The sequence below is a fragment of the Choloepus didactylus genome, chromosome 12 (genome assembly GCF_015220235.1).
Source record: "Choloepus didactylus isolate mChoDid1 chromosome 12, mChoDid1.pri, whole genome shotgun sequence".
Classification (NCBI taxonomy): domain Eukaryota; kingdom Metazoa; phylum Chordata; class Mammalia; order Pilosa; family Megalonychidae; genus Choloepus; species Choloepus didactylus.
The window spans coordinates 24,298,173-24,323,209 of NC_051318.1; the positions used below are offsets into that span (position 1 = coordinate 24,298,173).

Genomic DNA, 25,037 nt, shown 5'->3' on the forward strand with positions numbered 1-25,037 from the left:
ATTCCTCTCTGGAGACACTGTGAGGAATAAGAGAAAAGACCGATAGATCTAGACACTGCAGGAATCTTCTGAATGCCCCACTATTAAACACATCAGGCTATGAGCCCCGAAAGGCACAAAGGGTTTCCAAGTCAGTTTTTAGTGTCTCATTCTTTAAGGACAGTGAGATATGAGTGAAGTCTCCAACATGGAAAGCAGATTTGAAACAGAATTTAGAGAAAAGAGAGACAAGTCAGGGAAGAAAAAAATACTTTAATGAAATTATAATGAATAACCATAGTAAGAAAAGATATAACAGAAACATGATGTTTATTAAAAATATAAATAAATAAATAAATAAATAAATAAATAAATAAATAAATAAATAAATAAATAAATAAAAATAGAGGGTTCTGGTCACCCAAGATAGAGGTACAAGACCTTTAGTGTGCCATTTCCTTCCAGAATCTTTGACCAACTAGCAAAAACCTGCAGGGCCCTCTTCCTCAGAACTCCAGAAAAGAGTTAAAAGGTTGCAATAACTGGGCATGTGCCAAATCAAGAAACACAGCTTTGAAAATTATTAGGTAAAACTCCTGGCATCCTTGTGGCCCCTCACCTAATGCCTCCTAAGAGCAGTGTAGAGCCAGCCTGTGCCCCAACATAGCTCTCTGGCCCTGTTCCAGAAGGAGCTGAAAAGCCCTTATGCACATACAGGAATGCCTGTATGCCAGGCCAATTTATCAGTGGCAGCCTGAAAGACTGAACCAGGACACTAGGCTCTGGCTAGCCCTCCAATAAATTACCCTACTGGCAGGAGCAGTTCACAAGACAGCTACATCAGTGTAAGAAATGACAACGCATAAGCAGCATGGTGCAAAGTCATGCAAAAAAAAAAAAAAAAAAAAGCCTGTTTAAGTCATGCAATAGAGCACTCAGGAAAGGGAGAAAGTCTATTTCATAGAGAGTAGAGGGGGCATTTGAATTCCTCTATACAGGGAAATTCTTAAGACCATGGGCAGAGGACTAAATGCAGGCTCAGGGAAGTCAGAGTGGACCCTGAACCTCATATTTGTCTCAGTCTAATCTTCTTGAGAGAAAGGCTAAGCACTGAAGGAGAGCACCAGGCATTACAGAGAAAATTTGCAAAGACTGTGAAAGGCATTTTTACACTGGTTATTTTTGTTACCTCTTGGCACTCAAAGAATTCATATCACTTGCCATATATAAACTTAAGGAACAGACAGTTAAGGGACTAGATCCCAGAGTTAAAACTTTAAAATATTAAAATCTATAATATGCAACAAAAGATTACATGACAAACAAAAAAACAGGAAATGGCAGTCTATCCAAAGAAACAAGATAAAAATCCAGAAATCATCAACTAAGAAAACTAGGCTTTGGACATACCAGAAAAACATTTTTGAAAAATGATCCTCAATATGCTGAGGAGATAAGAGAAAACACAGAGAAGGAACTAAAGGATATCAAGAAAATGGTTAATGAACAATATGAGAATCTCAATACAGAGATAGAAATTTTAAAAAGAAGCTGAACAGAAATACTGGTGTTGAAGAACACAATAACTGAAATAAAAAATTCCCTAGAGGGTTTCAAGATCATATTAGAACTGGGAGAAGAAAGAATCAGTGAACTCAAAGACAAGACAATTGAAATGAGTCAAGCTGAGGAGCAGTAAGAAAAAAGAATGAAAAAAAGTTAAAAGAGCCTAACAGCTCTGAATTCAATGGTGGAACACCATTAAGCTTGCCAATATATGCATTATGAGAGTACAAGAAGGAGAAGAGAGAGAGAGAAAGGGACAGAAGGAACATTTAAATAAGGAGTGGCAGGAAACTTCCCAAATTCAATGAAAGACATGAAATTGTACATTCAAGAATCCCAGCAAACCCCAAACAGGGAAAATTTGAAGAGAATCATCCCAGGCAAACTGCTGAATATCAAGGACAAGGAAAGAGTTCTGAAAGATGCAATAAAAAAAGCAGTGTGTTATGTACAAGGGAGTCACAAAAAGATTAAGTACCAATTTCTCCATCAACCATGGAGAAAGATGGCAGTGGGACAAAATACCTAAAGCACTTTAGAAACTACTGCCAATGAACAATTCTATATCCAGCAAGACTGTCTTTCAAAAGTTAAGAGTGAGGAGGCGGGGCAAGATGGCAGACTGGTGAGCTGTAAGTTTTAGTCACTCCTCCAGGAAAGTAGGTAAAAAGCCAGGAACTGCGTGGACTGGACACCACAGAGCAATCTGTCTTTGGGCATACTTCATACAACACTCATGAAAATGTCGAACTGCTGAGATCAGCGAAATCTGTAAGTTTTTGCGGCCAGGGGACCCGTGCCCCTCCCTGCCAGGCTCAGTCCCGTGGGAGGAGGGGCTGCCATCTCCGGGAAGGAGAAGGGAGAACTGCAGTGGTAGCCCTTCTCAGAAACTCATTCTACTGATCCAGACTCCAACCATAGATAGACTGAGACCAGACGCCAGAGAATCTGAGAGCTGCCAGCCCAGCAGAGAGGAGACAGGAATAGAAAAAAAAAAATACCACGAAAAACTCCAAAATAAAAGCAGAGGATTTTTGGAGTTCTGGTTAACACAGAAAGGGGAAGGGCGGAGCTCAGGCCTTGAGGCGCATATGCAAATCCCGAAGAAAAGCTGATCTGTCTGCCCTGTGGACCTTTCCTTCATGGCCCTGGTTGCTTTCTCTATTAGCATTTCAATAACCCATTAGATCTCTGAGGAGGGCCCTTTTTTTTTTTTTTTTCTTTTTTCTTTCTTTTTTTTTTTTTAATCCTTTTTTCCTTTTCTAAAACAATTACTCTAAGAAGCCCAATACAGAAAGCTTCAAAGAATTGCAATTTGGGCACGTTAAGTCAAGAGCAGAACTAAGAGAGCTCTGAGACAAAAGGCAATAATCCAGTGGCTGAGAAAATTCACTAAACACCACAACTTCCCAAGAAAAGGGGGGTGTCCGCTCACAGCCACCATCCTGGTGGACAGGAAACACTCCTGCCCATCGCCAGCCCCATAGCCCAGAGCTGCCCCAGACAACCCAGTGTGACGGAAGTGCTTCAAATAACAGGCACACACCACAAAACTGGGCGTGGACATTAGCCTTCCCTGCAACCTCAGCCGATTGTCCCAGGGCTGGGAAGGTGGAGCAGTGTGAATTAACAAAGCTCCATTCAGCCATCATTTGAGCAGACTGGGAGCCTCCCTACACAGCCCAGCAGCCCAGAACTGCCCTGGGGGGATAGCACTCACCTGTGACATAGCACAGTCATCCCTCAACAGAGGACCCGGGGTGCACAGCCTGGAAGAGGGGCCCACTTGCAAGTCTCAGGAGCCATACGCCAATACCAAAGACTTGTGGGTCAGTGGCAGACACAAACTGTGGCAGGACTGAACTGAAGGATTAGACAATTGCAGCAGCTTTAAAACTCTAGGATCATCAGGGAGATTTGATTGTTAGGGCCACCCCCCCTCCCCGACTGCCCAGAAACACGCCCCACATACAGGGCAGGCAACACCAACTACACACGCAAGCTTGGTACACCAATTGGGCCCCAAAAGACTCACTCCCCCACTCACCAAAAAGACTAAGCAGGGGAGAACTGGCTTGTGGAGAACAGGTGGCTCGTGGACGCCACCTGCTGGTTAGTTAGAGAAAGTGTACTCCATGAAGCTGTAGATCTGATAAATTAGAGATAAGGACTTCAATAGGTCTACAAACCCTAAAAGAACCCTATCAAGTTCAGCAAATGCCACGAGGCCAAAAACAACAGAAAATTATAAAGCATATGAAAAAACCAGACGATATGGATAACCCAAGCCCAAGCACCCAAATCAAAAGACCAGAAGAGACACAGCCCCTAGAGCAGCTACTCAAAGAACTAAAGATGAACAATGAGACCATAGTACGGGATATGAAGGAAATCAAGAAGACTCTAGAAGAGCATAAAGAAGACATTGCAAGACTAAATAAAAAAATGGATGATCTTATGGAAATTAAAGAAACTGTTGACCAAATTAAAAAGATTCTGGACACTCATAGTACAAGACTAGAGGAAGTTGAACAACGAATCAGTGACCTGGAAGATGGCAGAATGGAAAATGAAAGCATAAAAGAAAGAATGGGGAAAAAAATTGAAAAAATCGAAATGGACCTCAGGGATATGATAGATAATATGAAACATCCAAACATAAGACTCATTGGTGTTCCAGAAGGGGAAGAAAAGGGTAAAGGTCTACGAAGAGTATTCAAAGAAATTGTTGGGGAAAACTTCCCAAATCTTCAAAACAACATAAATACACAAATCATAAATGCTCAGCGAACTCCAAATAGAATAAATCCAAATAAACCCACTCCGAGACATATACTGATCACACTGTCAAACACAGAAGAGAAGGAGCAAGTTCTGAAAGCAGCAAGAGAAAAGCAATTCACCACATAGAAAGGAAGCAGCATAAGACTAAGTAGTGACTACTCAGCAGCCACCATGGAGGCGAGAAGGCAGTGGCACGATATATTTAAAATTCTGAGTGAGAAAAATTTCCAGCCAAGAATACTTTATCCAGCAAAGCTCTCCTTCAAATTTGAGGGAGAGCTTAAATTTTTCACAGACAAACAAATGCTGAGAGAATTTGCTAACAAGAGACCTGCCCTACTGGAGATACTAAAGGGAGCCCTACAGACAGAGAAACAAAGACAGGACAGAGAGACTTGGAGAAAGGTTCAGTACTAAAGAGATTCGGTATGGGTACAATAAAGGATATTAATAGAGAGAGGGAAAAATATGGCAAACATAAACCAAAGGATAACATGGCCGATTCAAGAAATGCCTTCACGGTTTTAACGTTGAATGTAAATGGATTAAACTCCCCAATTAAAAGATATAGATTCGCAGAATGGATCAAAAAAAATGAACCATCAATATGTTGCATACAAGAGACTCATCTTAGACACAGGGACACAAAGAAACTGAAAGTGAAAGGATGGAAAAAAATATTTCATGCAAGCTACAGCCAAAAGAAAGCAGGTGTAGCAATATTAATCTCAGATAAAATAGACTTCAAATGCAGGGATGTTTTGAGAGACAAAGAAGGCCACTACATACTAATAAAAGGGGCAATTCAGCAAGAAGAAATAACAATCGTAAATGTCTATGCACCCAATCAAGGTGCCACAAAATACTGAAACACTGGCAAAACTAAAGGAAGCAACTGATGTTTCCACAATAATTGTGGGAGACTTCAACACATCACTCTCTCCTATAGATAGATCAACCAGACAGAAGACCAATAAGGAAATTGAAAACCTAAACAATCTGATCAATGAATTAGATTTAACAGACATATACAGGACATTACATCCCAAATCACCAGGATACACATACTTTTCTAGTGCTCACGGAACTTTCTCCAGAATAGATCATATGCTGGGACATAAAACAAGCCTCAATAAATTTAAAAAGATTGAAATTATTCAAAGCACATTCTCTGACCACAATGGAATACAATTAGAAGTCAATAACCATCAGAGACTTAGAAAATTCACAAATATCTGGAGGTTAAACAACACACTCCTAAACAATCAGTGGGTTAAAGAAGAAATAGCAAGAGAAATTGCTAAATATATAGAGACGAATGAAAATGAGAACACAACATACGAAAACCTATGGGATGCAGCAAAAGCAGTGCTAAGGGGGAAATTTATAGCACTAAACGCATATATTAAAAAGGAAGAAAGAGCCAAAATCAAAGAACTAATGGATCAACTGAAGAAGCTAGAAAATGAACAGCAAACCAATCCTAAACCAAGTACAAGAAAAGAAATAACAAGGATTAAAGCAGAAATAAATGACATAGAGAACAAAAAAACAATAGAGAGGATAAATATCACCAAAAGTTGGTTCTTTGAGAAGATCAACAAGATTGACAAGCCCCTAGCTAGACTGACAAAATCAAAAAGAGAGAAGACCCATATAAACAAAATAATGAATGAAAAAGGTGACATAACTGCAGATCCTGAAGAAATTAAAAAAATTATAAGAGGATATTATGAACAACTGTATGGCAACAAACTGGATAATGTAGAAGAAATGGACAATTTCCTGGAAACATATGAACAACCTAGACTGACCAGAGAAGAAATAGAAGACCTCAACCAACCCATCACAAGCAAAGAGATCCAATCAGTCATCAAAAATCTTCCCACAAATAAATGCCCAGGGCCAGATGGCTTCACAGGGGAATTCTACCAAACTTTCCAGAAAGAACTGACACCAATCTTACTCAAACTCTTTCAAAACATTGAAAAAAATGGAACACTACCTAACTCATTTTATGAAGCTAACATCAATCTAATACCAAAACCAGGCAAAGATGCTACAAAAAAGGAAAACTACCGGCCAATCTCCCTAATGAATATAGATGCAAAAATCCTCAACAAAATACTTGCAAATCGAATCCAAAGACACATTAAAAAAATCATACACCATGACCAAGTGGGGTTCATTCCAGGCATGCAAGGATGGTTCAACATAAGAAAAAAAATCAATGTATTACAACACATTAACAAGTCAAAAGGGAAAAATCAATTGATCATCTCAATAGATGCTGAAAAAGCATTTGACAAAATCCAACATCCCTTTTTGATAAAAACACTTCAAAAGGTAGGAATTGAAGGAAACTTCCTCAACATGATAAAGAGCATATATGAAAAACCCACAGCCAGCATAGTACTCAATGGTGAGAGACTGAAAGCCTTCCCTCTAAGATCAGGAACAAGACAAGGATGCCCGCTGTCACCACTGTTATTCAACATCGTGCTGGAAGTGCTAGCCAGGGCAATCCGGCAAGACAAAGAAATAAAAGGCATCCAAATTGGAAAAGAAGAAGTAAAACTGTCATTGTTTGCAGATGATATGATCTTATATCTAGAAAACCCTGAGAAATCGACGATACACCTACTAGAGTTAATAAACAAATTTAGCAAAGTAGCGGGATACAAGATTAATGCACATAAGTCAGTAATGTTTCTATATGCTAGAAATGAACAAACTGAAGAGACACTCAAGAAAAAGATACCATTTTCAATAGCAACTAAAAAAATCAAGTACCTAGGAATAAACTTAACCAAAGATGTAAAAGACCTATACAAAGAAAACTACATAACTCTACTAAAAGAAATAGAAGGGGACCTTAAAAGATGGAAAAATATTCCATGTTCATGGATAGGAAGGCTAAATGTCATTAAGATGTCAATTCTACCCAAACTCATCTACAGATTCAATGCAATCCCAATCAAAATTCCAACAACCTACTTTGCAGACTTGGAAAAGCTAGTTATCAAATTTATTTGGAAAGGGAAGATGCCTCGAATTGCTAAAGACACTCTAAAAAAGAAAAACGAAGTGGGAGGACTTACACTCCCTGACTTTGAAGCTTATTATAAAGCCACAGTTGCCAAAACAGCATGGTACTGGCACAAAGATAGACATATAGATCAATGGAATCGAATTGAGAATTCAGAGATAGACCCTCAGATCTATGGCCGACTGATCTTTGATAAGGCCCCCAAAGTCACTGAACTGAGCCATAATGGTCTTTTCAACAAATGGGGCTGGGAGAGTTGGATATCCATATCCAAAAGAATGAAAGAGGACCCCTACCTCACCCCCTACACAAAAATTAACTCAAAATAGACCAAAGATCTCAATATAAAAGAAAGTACCATAAAACTCCTAGAAGATAATGTAGGAAAACATCTTCAAGACCTTGTATTAGGCGGCCACTTCCTAGACTTTACACCCAAAGCACAAGCAACAAAAGAGAAAATAGATAAATGGGAACTCCTCAAGCTTAGAAGTTTCTGCACCTCAAAGGAATTTCTCAAAAAGGTAAAGAGGCAGCCAACTCAATGGGAAAAAATTTTTGGAAACCATGTATCTGACAAAAGACTGATATCTTGCATATATAAAGAAATCCTACAACTCAATGGCAATAGTACAGTCGGCCCAATTATAAAATGGGCAAAAGATATGAAAAGACAGTTCTCTGAAGAGGAAATACAAATGGCCAAGAAACACATGAAAAAATGTTCAGCTTCACTAGCTATTAGAGAGATGCAAATTAAGACCACAATGAGATACCATCTAACACCAATTAGAATGGCTGCCATTAAACAAACAGGAAACTACAAATGCTGGAGGGGATGTGGAGAAATTGGAACTCTTATTCATTGTTGGTGGGACTGTATAATGGTTCAGCCACTCTGGAAGTCAGTCTGGCAGTTCCTTAGAAAACTAGATATAGAGTTACCATTCGATCCAGCGATTGCACTTCTCAATATATACCCAGAAGATCGGAAAGCAGTGACACAAACAGAGATCTGAACGCCAATGTTCATAGCAGCATTATTCACAATTGCCAAGAGATGGAAACAACCCAAATGTCCTTCAACAGATGAGTGGATAAATAAAATGTGGTATATACACACGATGGAATACTACACGGCAGTAAGAAGGAACGATTTCGTGAAACATATGACAACATGGATGAACCTTGAAGATATAATGCTGAGCGAAATAAGCCAGGCACAAAAAGAGAAATATTATATGCTACCACTAATGTGAACTTTGAAAAATGTAAAACAAATGGTTTATAATGTAGAATGTAGGGGAACTAGCAGTAGAGAGCAATTAAGGAAGGGGGAACAATAATCCAAGAAGAACAGATAAGCTATTTAACGTTCTGGGGATGCCCAGAAATGACTATGGTCTGTTAATTTCTGATGGATATAGTAGGAACAAGTTCACAGAAATGTTGCTATATTAGGTAACTTTCTTGGGGTAAAGTAGGAACATGTTGGAAGTTAAGCAGTTATCTTAGGTTAGTTGTCTTTTTCTTACCCCCTTGTTATGGTCTCTTTGAAATGTTCTTTTATTGTATGTTTGTTTTCTTTTTAACTTTTTTTTCATACAGTTGATTTAAAAAAGAAGGGAAAGTTAAAAAAAAAAAAAAAAAAAAAAAGAAAAACAAGGAAAAAAAAAAAGATGTAGTGCCCCCTTGAGGAGCCTGTGGAGAATGCAGGGGTATTCGCCTACCCCACCTCCATGGTTGCTAACATGACCACAGACATAGGGGACTGGTGGTTTGATGGGTTGAGCCCTCTACCATAAGTTTTACCCTTGGGAAGACGGTTGCTGCAAAGGAGAGGCTAGGCCTCCCTATATTTGTGCCTAAGAGTCTCCTCCTGAATGCCTCTTTGTTGCTCAGATGTGGCCCTCTCTCTCTGGCTAAGCCAACTTGAAAGGTGAAATCACTGCCCTCCCCCCTACGTGGGATCAGACACCCAGGGGAGTGAATCTCCCTGGCAACGTGGAATATGACTCCTGGGGAGGAATGTAGACCCGGCATCGTGGGACGGAGAACATCTTCTTGACCAAAAGGGGGATGTGAAAGGAAATGAAATAAGCTTCAGTGGCAGAGAGATTCCAAAACGAGCCGAGAGATCACTCTGGTGGGCACTCTTACACACACTTTAGACAACCCTTTTTAGGTTCTAAAGAATTGGGGTAGCTGGTGGTGGATACCTGAAACTATCAAACTACAACCCAGAACCCATGAATCTCGAAGACAGTTGTATAAAAATGTAGCTTATGAGGGGTGACAATGGGATTGGGAAAGCCATAAGGACCAAACTCCACTTTGTCTAGTTTATGGATGGATGTGTAGAAAAGTAGGGGAAGGAAACAAACAGACAAAGGTACCCAGTGTTCTTTTTTACTTCAATTGCTCTTTTTCACTCTAATTATTATTCTTGTTATTTTTGTGTGTGTGCTAATGAAGGTGTCAGGGATTGATTTAGGTGATGAATGTACAACTATGTAATGGTACTGTAAACAATCGAAAGTACAATTTGTTTTGTATGACTGCGTGGTATGTGAATATATCTCAATAAAATGATGATTAAAAAAAAAAAAAAAGTAAGAGTGAGATTAAGGTATTGCCAGATAAATGAAAGCTGAAGGTGTTTGTCACCAGTAACCTGCCCTATAAGCAATGCTAAAGGGAGTCCTTCAGACTGAAAGGAAAGGACACTAGGACAAGTGAATCCAACAGGCATAAAGAAATAAAGACTCTAGTAAAGATAATCACACGGGCAATTATAATTGCCAGAATTACTGTATTATATTTTCCAGCATGTATCTGCACTTTTTATTTCTTACAAGTTCTAAAGTGCAAAGGCATATAAAATAATGATAAATCCATGCATTGGGGCATACAATGTATAAAGATGTAATCTGTAACAAGTACAACAAAAAGGTGGGAGTATGGAGGGGTATGGGGACAATATTCGTGTATGGCACTGAAATTAAGTTGATACCAAATCAAACATGATTGTTACAGATTTAGGATGTTAAAGTTAAGCCCTATGATAACCACAAAGAAAATTTATAAAAAATATATACAGAAAGAAATGATAAGGGACTCAAAATGCTCTACTATAAAAAAAACAAGGAAATATGAAATTAGGAATTAACGGAAGAATTGAAAGACAACAGTCTTTTACAAAGACCAAATAGCAAAATGTCAGAAGAAAGTCCAGTGTTATAAGTAGTCACTTTAAATGTAAATGGATTAAACTCTTCAGTCTAAAGGCAGAGATTGCCGAATGGTTTAAAAAAAAAAAAAGCATGACCCAACTATACAACTATATGCTGTTTACAAGAGACTCGCCTTCAATTCAAAGACCCAAGTAGGCTGAAAGTAAAAGTACGGAAAAAATATACCATGAAAAAATTAACCAAAAGAGAGCTGGAGTAGCTATACTAGTATCAGATAAAATAAACTTTAAGTCAAAGAAGGTTACTATATAATGATAAAGGGGTAAATTCAACAAGAGGACATAACAGTTATAAATATATATGCATCTAACTGCAGAGACCCAAAATACAGGAAGTAAATATTGACATATTTGAGGGAAGAAATAGACTAGTCTACATCAATAATAAGAGACTTTAATACACAATGTTCAATAATGGATAGAAAATCTAGTCAGATGATCAATAAGTAAATAGACTTTAACAATACTATAACCAACCATACATAACAGGCATATATATGACATCTTACCCAACAGTAGCAGAGTACACATTCTTCTCTAGAACACATGGATCATTTGTCAGAATAAGTCATATGTTAGGTCACAAAACAAGTCTCCATAAATTCAAAAATATCGAACTCATACAATATATCTTTTCCAACCACTATGGAATAAAGCTATATCTTAATAGAAATTAAGCAATGCACACTTAAAAAGTCAACGGGACAAAGAAGAATCACAAGGGAGATTAGGAAATATCTTGAGGCAAATGAAAACAAAAACCAAACATATAAAAACTTAAGGGATGCAGCAAAGACAGTGCTGAGAGGGAAATTCATAGCTCTAAATGTTTATATTGAAAAACAAGAAAGATCTCTTATCAGAGCCCTAAGTTCAAAACTGGATCTAGAAAAAGGACCCAGATAAAGAAGAGCAAACTGAATTCAAATCCAGCAGAAGGAAGGAAATAATAAACATCAGAGCAGGTATAAACAAAATAGAGAATAAAAGGATGATCGGGAGAATCGATGAATCCAAAAGTTGATTCTTTGGAAAGATCAACAAAATCAACAAACCATTAGCTGGATTCACAAGGAAAAAGAAAGAGAGGATGCAAATAACCAAAATCAGAAATGAAAGTGTGTGTGGGGGGGAGAGGGGTAGGCAGGGCTGCCAACCACTCAGAAATACAAAGGATTAAAAGAGGATACCATGAACAACTCTACATAATCAAATCAGATAACCTAGACAAAATGGACAAATTTCTAGAAACACACAAACCACCTATACTGACTCAAGAAGAAATAAATATCAACAAAACAATAACAAGCAAAGAGACTGAATCAGTAACTAAAAAAATCTCCCACCAACAAAAGCCCAGGAACAGATGGCTTCATTTGTTGAATTTTACTAAACATTGTGAGAAACATTAACACCAATCCTGCTCAAACTATTCCAAAAATTTGAAGAGGAGGGAATACTACCTAACTCATTCTATAAGGCCAACATTATCCTAATATCAAAGACAGAGAAAGACACCACAAGAAAAGAAAATTACAGACCAGTTTGTCTTATGAATATAGATGCAAAATCCTCAACAACAGACTTGCAAATCAAATCCAGCAGCACATGGAAAGAATTATACACCATGATGAAGTGAGATTTTTCCCAGGTTATACAAGGGTGGTTCAACATACGAAAAGCAATGAATGTAATACACATTAATAGAATGAAGGGGGAAAAAACCACAAGATCATCTCAATTGATGAAGAAAAGGCATTTGACAAAACCCAGCACCCTTCTTGATAAACACACTTAGAAAACCAGGAATAGAAGGAAACTCCCTCAACATGATAAAAGGCATATATGAAAAACCCACAGCTAACATCCTACTTCACGGTGAAAGATTAAAAACTTAAAAAGTTCAGGAACAAGCTATAAACACCCACTGTCACCAGTGTTATTCAACATTGTACTGAAGTCCTTGCCAGAGCAATTAGGTAAGAAAAATAAATAAAAGGCATCCAAATTGGAAAGGAAGTAGTAAAATTTTTCCTATTTGCAGATGTCATAATTATGTAGATGTCATGATCATATAGACAATACTGAAAAACCCACAACAAAGCTACTAGAGCTTATGAACAAATTCAGCAAAGCAGGAGAGTATAAGATTGATGTCAAAAAAATAGTCTTTTTATACAATAGTAACGAACAATCTGAAAATAAAATCAAGAAAAAAATTCCATTTATAATAGCAACTAAAAGGATCAAATAAATAGGTTTAAATTTAATCAATGATATAAAGGTCTCTTACACGGAAAACTGAAAAACACTGCTAAAGAAATCAAAGAAAACCTAAATAAATGAAAGGATGTTTCATGTTCATGGATTGGAGAACTAAATATTGTTAAGATGTCAATTCTACCCAAAGCAATTTACAAATTCAATGCAATCCCAATTAAAATTTCAACAGCCTTCTTTGCAAAAATGGAAATCCAATAAAATTTATTTGGAAGTGTAAGTGATCCCAAATAGTCAAAACCATCTTGAAATAGAGGAAGGGAGCTAGAAGACCCAACTTTTCAATTTTAAAACTTATTACAAAGCTCCAATAATCAAAACAGCATGGTATTGGCGCAAGGACAGACATACAGCCAATGGAATCAACTGAGAGTTCTAAAATAAACCCTCGCATACTATAGCCAACTTATCTTTAACAAAGATGCCAAGTCCAAACCATGGGCAAATAATAATCTTTTCAACAAACGTTGCTGGGAAAACTGGACATGCATATGCAAAATAATGAATGTGAACCCCTAACTTACACCATATAAAAACATTTACTCGAAATGGATCAAAGATCTAAATGTAACCACCAAAACTATAAAACTCAAAGAAAACACAGGGAAGCATCTTCTGGACTTTATGTTAGGCAATGTAAGGTTTTTATAATGGTTTTATACCAAACCCATAAGCAACAAAAGAAAAAACAGATAAATTAAAAACTTTTATGCATCAAAGCACTTCATCATGAAAGTAAAAAGACAGCCTACAGAAAGGAAGAAAATATATGGAAGCCACATACCTGATAAAGGTTTAATATCCAGAATATATAAAGAAATGCTACAACTCAACAAGAATACAAACAACCCCATTTTAAAATGGGCAAAAGACATTTCTCCAAGAAAGATATACAAATGGCCAATAAGGACATGAAAAGATGCTTAACATCATTAGCCATCAAGGAAATGCAAATCAAAACCACAACTGAGATACCACATCACACCCAGCAGAATGGCTACTATTAAAAAAAAAGGAAAATAAGTGTTGGAGAAGGTGCGGAGAAATATGAAAACCTGTTCATTGTTGATGGCAATGTTAAATGGTTTAGCCACTGTGCAAAACAATTTGGCAGTTCCTCACAAAGTTATGTACAGAATTACCATATGACCAAGCAATCCCACTTCTAGGTATATATCCAAAACAACTGAAAGCAGCGACTCAAACAGATATTTGCACACCAATGTTCATGGTGGCATTATTCACAATCGGCAAAAGATGGAAGCAACTCAACTGTCCATCAACCAATGAACTGATGAACAGAATGTGGTATATACACACAATGGAATATTATCCTGCTGTAGAAAGGAATGAAGTTCTGATACATCCTGAAGACATCATGTTGAATGAAATAAGCCAGACACAAAAGGACAAAAATTGTATGATCTCACTGATATGAAATAACTAGAATAAGCAAATTCATACAGTAGTAGAATACAGAAGTAGAATATAGGCTACCAGAGACAGAGGTGGGGTAGGGAATGGGGAGTTAATGCTTAATTGCTACAGTTTCTGTTTGGGTGATGGAAAAGTTTTGGTAATGGATGTTGGTAATGGTCCCACAACTTGGAGAGTATAATTAATACCACTGAATTATATATTTGCATGTGGCTAAAAGGGGAAATTTTATGTTATATAAATATATGTATATGTTATTCAAATAAAAATTTTTAAAATTCATAGAACTGTACTACACAAATAGTGAACCCTAATCTAACTATATTACTTTGAACTACATTTGATACTACAATTATAATAATTTTGTTTATATTATTTATTATAGTTATATATTGTATTATAATTACAATAATATTGTTTCACCAATTGTAACAAAGGTACGACACTAATGCAAGGTGTTAATAATGGGAGGGGGATATATGTGAACTCAGTATTTTCTCCATGATTTTTCTGTGAACCTACAACTTCTCTAATAAAAAAATATAAAGACACTCTTGTTTCTCTTGTGACCTGCTAGAAATGTGGTACAGAATACATGTACATTTATATATGTGTGTGCATATGACATGTAAAACACAGTACACAGTACATAGCATGCATATAATAGGAACCTAATACATACATTGATTCAACTTAAAGGAATTTAAATAAATCTGCCTGAAATGAATTTTTCACACATCTCATTGAGCACCGTCCTCCCCTTCTCCCAGTCCTTTGTTCAAAAGTAGACAAAGCACTATCCTGCAAAAATAGGCTTGAGAACTACCAGTCTGGTTCATATAACAACTTTTACTATCCAGAGCTAAAATTAAAAATAGAAAAACCTAAGGAAATAAACTCTCCTAACCTAACTTCATACTGATGAGGGAGGGGGGAAGTCAGAAGCCCTGCATAGGGAAGCAGCAGGCCTAGGCCACCCGGAGGCCTCTTCCTCTGCAGACACAGGGCAGGGCTGGGAAGCTGACAACAAGGCTGTCCAGGCCCTCACTTCCCATCTGTGACTCCTGGTCTTTCTCAAGCAGGAAACTTTATATAAGTGAAACTTGAGTCGCCGCTAGCTCTGCCCTCCGGTTCTTCAGAGGAGGCAGCTGCCAGGGCTCAGCAGCTGCTCCAGGCCTGGGGAACTTGCCCTTCCCCTGACACCAGCCTGAGGGCCCTGGAAGCCAAAACTCAGAAGTTCCACTGACCCAGACAATGGTGGTCCGACAAGGGTAGTAAGGGAGGGACCAAAATATCCCTAAATTTGCAAGAATCTGCCAGCTTGTGGGAATAAAACAGTATTCCTGGGGTTTGGTGGCCTTGAGTTTCAAATCATATACCAGCGTTTACGAGTTTTTCCTGGGCCCAGCAGGGGACAGTTCTCAGTGTCAATCAAGAAAATAATAATTACTGCCATGTATGGAGAACTTACTTGGCGCCCTTTACATCTACTCATCTATTCTCATAACAATGTTATTACCCCAATAGGTCATTTCTGTCGGGTAGGAATCATTAATTTCATTAAGATGAGGAATTGGAGACTCAGAGAAGTTAGCAGGTTGCCCAAGATCACACAGCAAATGGACCCAGCTTTGGGAGCTAGGTCTGCTTGACTCGGAGCACACACTCATAACCACCGCTCTTCACAAGGTGTCTCCTGGAAGAGGCCAGTGGTTTTTGGAGACCACTAAACCTCCCACCCCTTGGTGTCGCATGTCAGAGTTGTACACACAGAGGAAGTATGTACATTTCCTGCCCTTCCATCTGCAGTGACAGATGATGGGCAAAATGCCAGTTCATACATGATTCCAATCCAAAAGTCTAATAACATCCCCCCAAAAACAAGAATGAAAAACTCCGTCCACCACCAATCCTGGGGTTCCACAGTCTCCTCCATTTGTTGTATTTTAGAATGATCAGTTGCCTCTAAAGGGAGAAAAATGCATTAATTATACATATAGCACTTTTTAAAGTTTATTATATACATACATGTACATATGCATATATATATATATATATATTTATTTATTTATTTATTTTAAATCTCGGTATAAATGGAAACCCCAGTAACCACATAAGAGTTCTTAGATTCCAGGGTGAGAGATTAATTGATTTCTTATTAGAGGATGTCCAAAGTGTTCTCCAATGGGAGATGTGAATCACTCACTGAGTGGGGCAAAATGAGCTTTCTGGAAGAAGTACAATCACTGAAGGCGGCACTCCATTAGAGCAATGCATCCTTTTTTCCAATCATCTTTGAGTTAATATACACTCCCAAGGAAGAGCTGTTTTCAAATTTAACGGGAACCCCGTGAAATCTGCACTCACCTCCAGCGTACTCCTGATTCCTCCTGCACTCTGCCATGTCTCCTTCTTTTGTATCCCCAATGAATGGTATTCTGTGCACACAATCTACTATTCAAGTCTATTCAGTTTTGTATTGTCACTTACGTTGCTTGCCTTTGTGTTGTTTCCTAATCCAGTTTTTAAATTTCTGGAAGCAATAAGTAGCAAATCTTCCCCTTCTTTGAGCATAGATGGGGACATCCAGCAGATGTTCAACTGAGAAGTTTTGTCTGCTGCTAAAGGTCTCTGACTTTGGCAGCTAACAGAGTTGGGTTTGAATTCTTTCCCCTACACTAGCTAGCTGGGTGACCTGTAAGCAAGGCAAACCACTAGACCTCACCTTCCTCATCTGCAAAATGGGGATTAAACACAATATTATTCATAAAGGAGTTCCTGCTGGGCCTGCAACTCAGGAAGTGTCCAAATATTTCTTCTTTAAAACAGGCATGTGTAAAAGTGGGCAGTGCTTAAAGAAATGAGAAGAGAAAGAGGATTCCTAGGTGGTATTTCTATTTATAAAATGAGGTCATGGGATGGCACAAATACTGGACAGTCTCTGGGAGCTCACAAAGGCAGAGAAATTTTTTAGCTGCCCCTCATAAAATGCTATCTTGCAACCCTTTCCCTCAGCTCTCTCTCCAAATCTAAGTCAGGTGAGTGTGTGTATGTGCATGTACCTGTGATGCCAACAGAAAACTATACCATTTCCAGTTTGGCTCTCAGGAAATCACATTAAGTGATTCTGATTTTACATGGAATTTAAGTTTATTTGCTTCATTTCAAATGAGCCAATAAATGTTGTTATCACTAGTCTCTTGTTTCGTGTCTGAAACCCAAAACAAAAATCACACTGGTTGAAGGTCAAGATAGTACTTTAAAGTCAAATGCTTCAGAAGCAAATACTAACTATTCTGAAAGGCTAATGCAAGATCATCAATGAGACCTGAATTGGAATAGGCTAATTAGAAGCAATTTGGTATAACCAAATAATTTAGTCTATGAAGTTTAAAGAACTCTCCTTAAAAACATATTGTGGTTATTCACATTGCCAAAAGATGGAAACAACCTAAGTGTCCATCAGCTGATAAATGGTAAGCAAAATGTGGCACATACACATAACGGAATATTATTCAGCTATAAACAAAAAGGAATGAAGTTCTGATACATGCGACAATATGGATGAACCTCAAAGACCTCATGTTGAGTGAAACAAGCCAAACACAAAGGGACAAATATGATCTCACGGATATGAAATTAGAATAAGCAAACTCATAGAGTCAGAATCTAGAATATGGGTTTAGCAGGGGATGGGGTGGGGATAGGGAATAGGGAGTTAAGGCTTAAAATATACAAAGTTTCTGTTTGGGACAGTGGGAAAGTTTTGGTAATGGATGGTGGCAACCATAGCACAATATTGTGAATGTAATTAACAGCTGAGTTATATATTTGAATGTGGTTAAAAAGGGGAATTTTAGGTCATATATATGTCAATAGAATAATTTTTTTTTAATTGCATAGAACTGCACAATAAAACAGGGAAGCCTAAATTAAGCCATGGACTATAATTAATAGTACAATTATAAAACTGTGCTTTCATCAATTGAAACAAATGTATCACACCAATGCAAGGTGTTAATAATAGGGTGATATATGGGAACTCTATATGCATGATTTTTCTGAAAAACCAACAACCTGTCTAATAATTTTAAAAGCCTATTCTGGATATAACCTCTTTTATAACTCTTCTCTATGAGTGATTTATCATCCAATCAACAATTTATTTATTGAATAGCTACAGGGCATGAGCTTTCCTGATCCATTTCATTCTTAGTCAGAACTTCACCACCATTACCATTACCACATATTTAGGGGCAAAGAGGCTTATGAAGAGGCAAATTTCTACCGTTGGGCACTTACTATCACTTCTACCCAAGGGCCACTAAGATTTCATTTCTCTTCCCAGCTCACTCTCTAACTCTCTAACTAGCCCCAGGATCCAAAGACTTATCAGAAAACAAGACAAGGAGAATGAATTCGAAAAAAACATTTTCTTTTTCCACTACATCAGAATTTGTTGGTTTTCTGCAAACCTATGAAAGATCACATAGGGCTGCCAGATTATAGTTTGGGGAAATACAAGCCATATCTTAATCCACATGTAGGATTAGTAAAGACTTATGGGTTAAGAAAAATCATCAGAGTCTGACTCAGCTCAAATGCAGGTCTCCTTAAATTCCTTAAGTCCTTTGTTACTTTTAATCAATATCTGATATTGTGACTTTTGATTTCATTCTGCCTCATATTGTTCTTGGTTTTATATTTAAGTTTTCTCTCTGCACTAAAACTTATAAGAATCAGTTATCAGTCTTTTTGTCTCCCATAGTCCCTAGCACCATGCAGACAGATAGGTTCTTACTAAATTGATTTGATTGAAATTTATTAAACAACCCCACAGTCTAAAACAGTTTAAACACATGCACATATAACACACACACAGAGGACATCTAGCAAGACCAGAAGAGTGTATCTTTCATGTGCTCTCCATATTGATCCAGCATCTCCTATGGCGCACATTACATTACATGGGGAAAGTTCTGTGCATTCTGTTCTCCTCGAACAGAGAGAAAGAAATCAAGTTTCTCAAAGATTTGAGATTTTCCTAGTGAATTAAGTGACTTCATCTGCTGCATTTGCAAGTAAAATTAAAACAGCATTTCATGATTTCCATCATTTTAATACGTGTCTATTAGTCTAATGGTAATTTTGCATCCTCTAAAATTTCTATATCTTGATTTCGCCCCTTTTGATAAAATAACCTATGGATGTTTAAAGTGTAAATTTATGAAAATGGTATTAACAGGGCCAAGGAATGGTGGGTTGCTGACTAGATTTCACAGCCTTTGTGTGTTTTTGATCACAGGAGGTATGAGGGAAAAGAATAGAATGGGTAGCTCAGCAACATGTCTTGGCCATTGCTGGAAAACATGGAGATGTTTTAACCCCAGATTTTTCTCCCCATTGCAAAAAAAAAAAAAAAAAACAAAAACTAACAAACAAGCAAAAAAACACATAATATTGGTAATGATGAAAAGTGTCTTCCTTGTGAACTGCTCATGCAAAGTTTATAATTTCCTTTTCTCATAATCTTACTTACCAAATTAAAGAAAAGCAGGAGAGCTGCATAAAGGAGAACTTAAATGAAAACAAATTTTTAATGAGTAGAACAATGTGAAACTAAATCAATGTCATCTTAGTTCCCTCTACCCTTTACTAGATCTAAAATAGAACAAATAAACATAATGGAAGAAACCTATTAAGAAATGTTTTTCTTAATTTAAGACATGAGAAACCTAAGCCAACTTAACTCTTGTAAATTCTGCCCTTATCACTAATCTAACGGTGAATTTTAAATTTGAATGTGCAAATGTTAAGTTACAGGCTGCTTCATTAATGTGTTCAATGTGTTTATGTAGCAAACGGGTAAAGTTAAGATCCTTTAGATTCCAGGTGAATATTCAGTTAAGTTTCTCAATGTTTCTTTTTAAAGAAAAATGTCTTCTTGCTCACATTCCCACATTCAAATACAAGTTGTTCATCCTATGTGCTTTGTGACATATATTATTTGACATGCATGCAAATGTTGGAGAGTTCAAATAAATAACTCCTCTAAGGAAATGGAAAACGCTCATGACTCTTCCAAAACCCAGCTGTTGTTGGAGGCAGGGAACAGCTAATATTTTACCCTGAAAACCTACCTTTGAACTACAGAGAATTAGTGGTTGTGTCTGTAATTTGCTACTTTGATATTAATCTTTCATTGTGATAGAGTCAGTTTAAAACAAATCATTTGGGACTCAAGGAAAAAGAAAATGATAACTTCAATATAAGAAATTTCCAAATAACTATAGTCTTAGAATATGTTGGGTTGTTTTCTGCAAACAACATTCATAGCTTTCTTTGTTGTTTTAGAGATGAAAAGATTGCTACCATTTTTTTAAGAAAATCTTTCTAGAATTTAAAAGAAAATGATTATTGACATCTACCAATCAATATTATGTTTTATATACCAAATACATATGCGCTGATATTGCTGTTTTTATCAACACAGCATAGTAAGTTTCTTAAGACTCCACTCTTAGAAATGGAACAATATTTTATTAATGTCTAGTTTTGAAAATATTGTGCATTTTGTGCTTTTCAACATCTGTCTTTTATTACCGGAAATACTGATGACAGATGACGACAAAGGGACTTGAAAGTGAGATCCTGCTTCTTATACCCATTTTAAATCATAATTTTATCATGACAGCTGGTTCACTAACAAGCCACATTTTAATTTCATGGACAAGCAAGCAGGTATCAACTATAAAATACAGATTCTGTGTTCACAAACATGTTCCAAGTTAGAAAGATATCTAAAACTATTATGCAAAAATTCATGTTAAATAAAATGTTTTCTGACATTTAGAATCGAATTCCAGACATATGCAAACTTATGAATGAGAATAAACATTTTACTTTTTTCAAGTCACTTTAGTAACTTATTAATAAGAAATTGTCTTTGTGTATAGGGGTCAAAAATCAACCTACTCCACTAAAAACTAAAACTGTTCCACCTAATTATAGTGCACTCCAATTTCCAAACTTAATACTTTTTAAATAATCTCTAAAAAGATTGATCTTAAATTATATCTTGTCAAAATTTTTTGGAACAAAACTGTAATATGTTTTAAATACCAGGATATAGAGTTTTTAAAAATTTCATATCCCTTCACCCATGCTTTGTCAGCCTGTGTGAGATGAAAACCTTAATCACTCACAGAAATGCAGGTCAAAGTTCATACTTCAACCTCGGGAAACCACTAGCCAGGAGTAAGGAGAAACTGTCTCCAGGATTCTGGCTTCTCTTCAGAATCAGTTATGAATCTGAAAACAAAATCTAGTATTTTTAACAAGTCTTGAAGAATGCCAGGGCTTTAAAACCAAGTGATTAGAATCCTCTTGGATTGGAATACATGAGGAATTCTTTCTTTGGGAAAGTAGTAAATCATTTCACAACCCAACCCTCAGCTTTTGACGAATGCACCTTTAAAAAATGCTCAGCAATTGGTCAATTAAACAGAAAAATGATGAAATTAATGTAACACCGCCAACAAACAAGTATGTCCAAACAAAGCCGGGGGCAAAAACTGTGCATGGTATTGGAACAAGCTTTTCTGATTAGGTCACTGAAAAGGATCTAAGCAGACAGACCTCACGACACCCGACGAGCAACTTAATATTAGGGTGAAACCGAAATCCTATTTCTTATTATGTAGAGAACAGTTTTAACCTTCGAAACCCGACCCGGAGAAGAGGCGGGGGCTGCGCCTGTCTCCGGGTTCCTTCCCCTTTGCAGCGGCCCCTGGCTCCCGCCCACCCCTCCCGCGCGGCCACCGAGCCCCCCTCCCGGCCCCGGGCCCGCCACTCCGCACTCTGCACACAATGGCGCCCTCCGAGTTCCCGCTACCCGGGTTCTCACAGTCTGACCCCGAGCGCCGTGAGCGGCGGAAAAGCGGACGCTCTTTCCCGGCGCGAACAGCACTTCCAGGAGGATCCGGGCACAAAGGAAAGTGCGTAGGTTTCCTCCTGGAGCATTACATTTTCCCCCGGACGGAGAAGAAGGCGGGTACCGCCGCGCGGGTCACCCAGGTGCCAAGGCGCAAGGCGGTTCCCGCGTCCCAGCACTTCTCTGCCCATCTCGGGCCTCAGTAGTCAGGGGCCACGGATCGGGAGCTTTGTGTCCCAGACCCGGCAGGCAGGCAGCGGGAGCGGGGCCGTCAGAGCGCGGGGGCCGAGCCTCGGGGTGGGGTGCGCCCGGTGCCCAGGGGTCGGCGATCGCGGCCAGGCGGGGGCGCGGTGTGGGGGGAAGGGGGGAACACGCGCTGGCTGAAATAGCACTTACTTTCTCTATGGTCCCAGGGAGCAGGCGGTCCAGCAGCCTGCAGAGGACCACCCCATCTTTCAGAGACGACTGCAAAAAGCCCTCCGGGTCCGAAATGGTTTTTTTGGGTGACTCCAGCACCCCCAAGGTAATGAGCCACGTAACGGTCTGTTCGGCGGAATTCATAGCTGCCCGAAGAGGAGGAGAAGTCCGCAGGGGGAAGGAAGGGGGGAATACCGCACACTGAGCAGCCTCTCCCTCCTCGCTCGCTCGCTCTCCGTTGCTTTTTCTGATCCCCCTTTTTTTGCTCGTGGTTTCACATTGGAGCAGCCGAGGCTAGAGCTGCTGATCCCACCTCCTCCTCCTCCTCCTTCCCCATGTAGATGCAGATGATGACGATTGGCTTTGCGAAATCCAGTAGGTCCAGTTTCGCTCCCTCTCCCTCGCGTGCGTTTTGGCAGACTGTCAAGTGCCTTTTCATTATATGCACATGAACCTGCAGCGGCGGCGGCAGCAGCCGGGGCGCCTCCTCCTCCTCCTCCTCCTGGCTCTCAGCTGCTGTCGCCCAATGACATCACTGAAACAAGAAGAAAAGAAGATGCCGTTTGCCACCGGCTCTACATCCTGTCATCGTCTCCGCTTGTTCCAGCCGCCGCCGCCACAGCAGCGCACGACAGATGGGTTCGCGTTGCCCTGGGTATAGGCAAGGGCCCCGCGGACAAATGCGCACGCTGCGTGCGGTTTTGCGCAGGCTTTGCGCGTGACATAAATGTGACCCACACCAGAACTTCACAAACGGTACAAGGAATAAGTCGCGAATGTAAAGCCTTGAAGCATATGGTTATGCACATGTGGATCCACGTTATGGGTGCATTTATATGCAGAATTTTGATATAGTTACCCATCTATACCCCCTTCAATTACCATTTTCACCATTATTCTCTTAACTGTGTGCGCGCGCGCGCACGTTCTTACCTGAACAGCTGTTAAGTAAGCGACAGCCCCAGGAAGTCCTTTTGACCTCTAGAAGACCGAATTCAGTCTCACTCGCAGAGGTGGTTTTACCAACTAATGCTGGCGCGGCCTCCCTTCCCCCACCGTGACCATGTGCGGTTTCTCTCTACACAATATGTTAACCATTTGCGCTTCTGCTCCGGATCTATTAAGCAGACACCATCTGGATGCAAGAGCCTCACTTGACTTTTTTCGCTTTTCTGTCCCTTCCTCCGCCCTTCTCTCTTCCTTGGAGGACTCATAAACCTTTATTTATTTTTAAGCACGAACCTTTGAATTATTAAATATTTCCCAGAATTCTTTTTTTGTTTTTGCCAGTTTGATTTCAAGGGCGCGGGGGGGGGCCGAAAACGAGATGTTTGTCTCTCTTCGCCACCGCTACCTTGCAATCCAATAATTACAGAACATAAATTATAATTAAATATGTAACCAGATGGGTCTAATTCGGGAAGGAATTGATTTTCCTAGCGCTGCTGCTAGTCCTTTTAAACGTGAACGGCAATTTAACGCTGTTCTGCTTGGCTTTCGTGTGCCCCCTAGTGGAAGGTTGGTTAACGCAGCTGGTGACCTCACCAAATTCTGGAAGATGGGTGGCTAAATATATGCACGGGCCATTTGGTGAGCGAATCCTCGTAGGACTAGAAACCTTGGAATTACTCCACCTTAAATTGATGGTGACGTTTCAAACACTATTGGAGAAAAGTCAAGAAAATAACATACCTAAAGCGGGTCTGTGGAGATTATTATGAAGGAAAATGAGAACAGCTCAGTTGGATTATATATAAGCAAAAGATCCTCAATTAGAGAAAGGTCTATGGACACGTACAGGTCTAACTTAAAGAATTCCGACGTCAGACTGTAGTGTAATAAACGAGTTTCTTCAAACAACTGATGACACGTTTATATGCTAAAGAAGAAATAGAGCCTCTTTGAAAAAACAGGACAGTGTATAAGGAGAGTTCATTGCTATATTTATTTCCATTTATTCCATCCACAGTCTGTCAGTGCTTTCCAAACTCTTTGCTGTGACTTTCCACAATAGTTTAAAATGATATTATCAATTGCTTATAGAAAGCTTAATACGTGCCAGGCACATATATTAATCCATTTAGTGACAAAAGCTAGAAACCATATAAAGGTTTTTTTAATTATTTTTAAAAAATAATTACAGTGGCTTAACTCTTCCTCCTCCTCTGCTTTCATCCAGATTGCTTCTATGCAATCATTAATTGCATATATTTTCAGCTTTAAGAAGTTAAATTTTCCTTCCAAATTTAAACACAAAATAATTCAAAAAATAGTATGAATTCTGGACTATGAGGATAACCGATATTTGGTGATAATAGCTACCATTTTTTCACTAAATG

The 25,037-nt window shown here is 38.7% G+C and overlaps 1 protein-coding gene across 3 annotated transcripts in view; it reads right to left on the bottom strand.

Annotated features, from left to right (window-relative positions):
* ARHGEF7 (Rho guanine nucleotide exchange factor 7) overlaps positions 1 to 23,077 on the bottom strand; it is a 254,497-nt gene extending 231,420 nt beyond the window's left edge. The window contains exon 1 of one of the 3 annotated variants that reach the window (XM_037799666.1): positions 22,678 to 23,076. In XM_037799666.1, the coding sequence (XP_037655594.1) occupies positions 22,678 to 22,842 (165 nt within the window). In that variant the 5' untranslated portion in view covers positions 22,843 to 23,076. Of the gene's footprint in view, positions 1 to 22,677 lie in introns of all 3 variants that reach the window. The other 2 variants (XM_037799667.1, XM_037799668.1) reach the window with 2 other exon arrangements.
* Between the last annotated feature and the right edge of the window lie 1,960 nt (positions 23,078 to 25,037).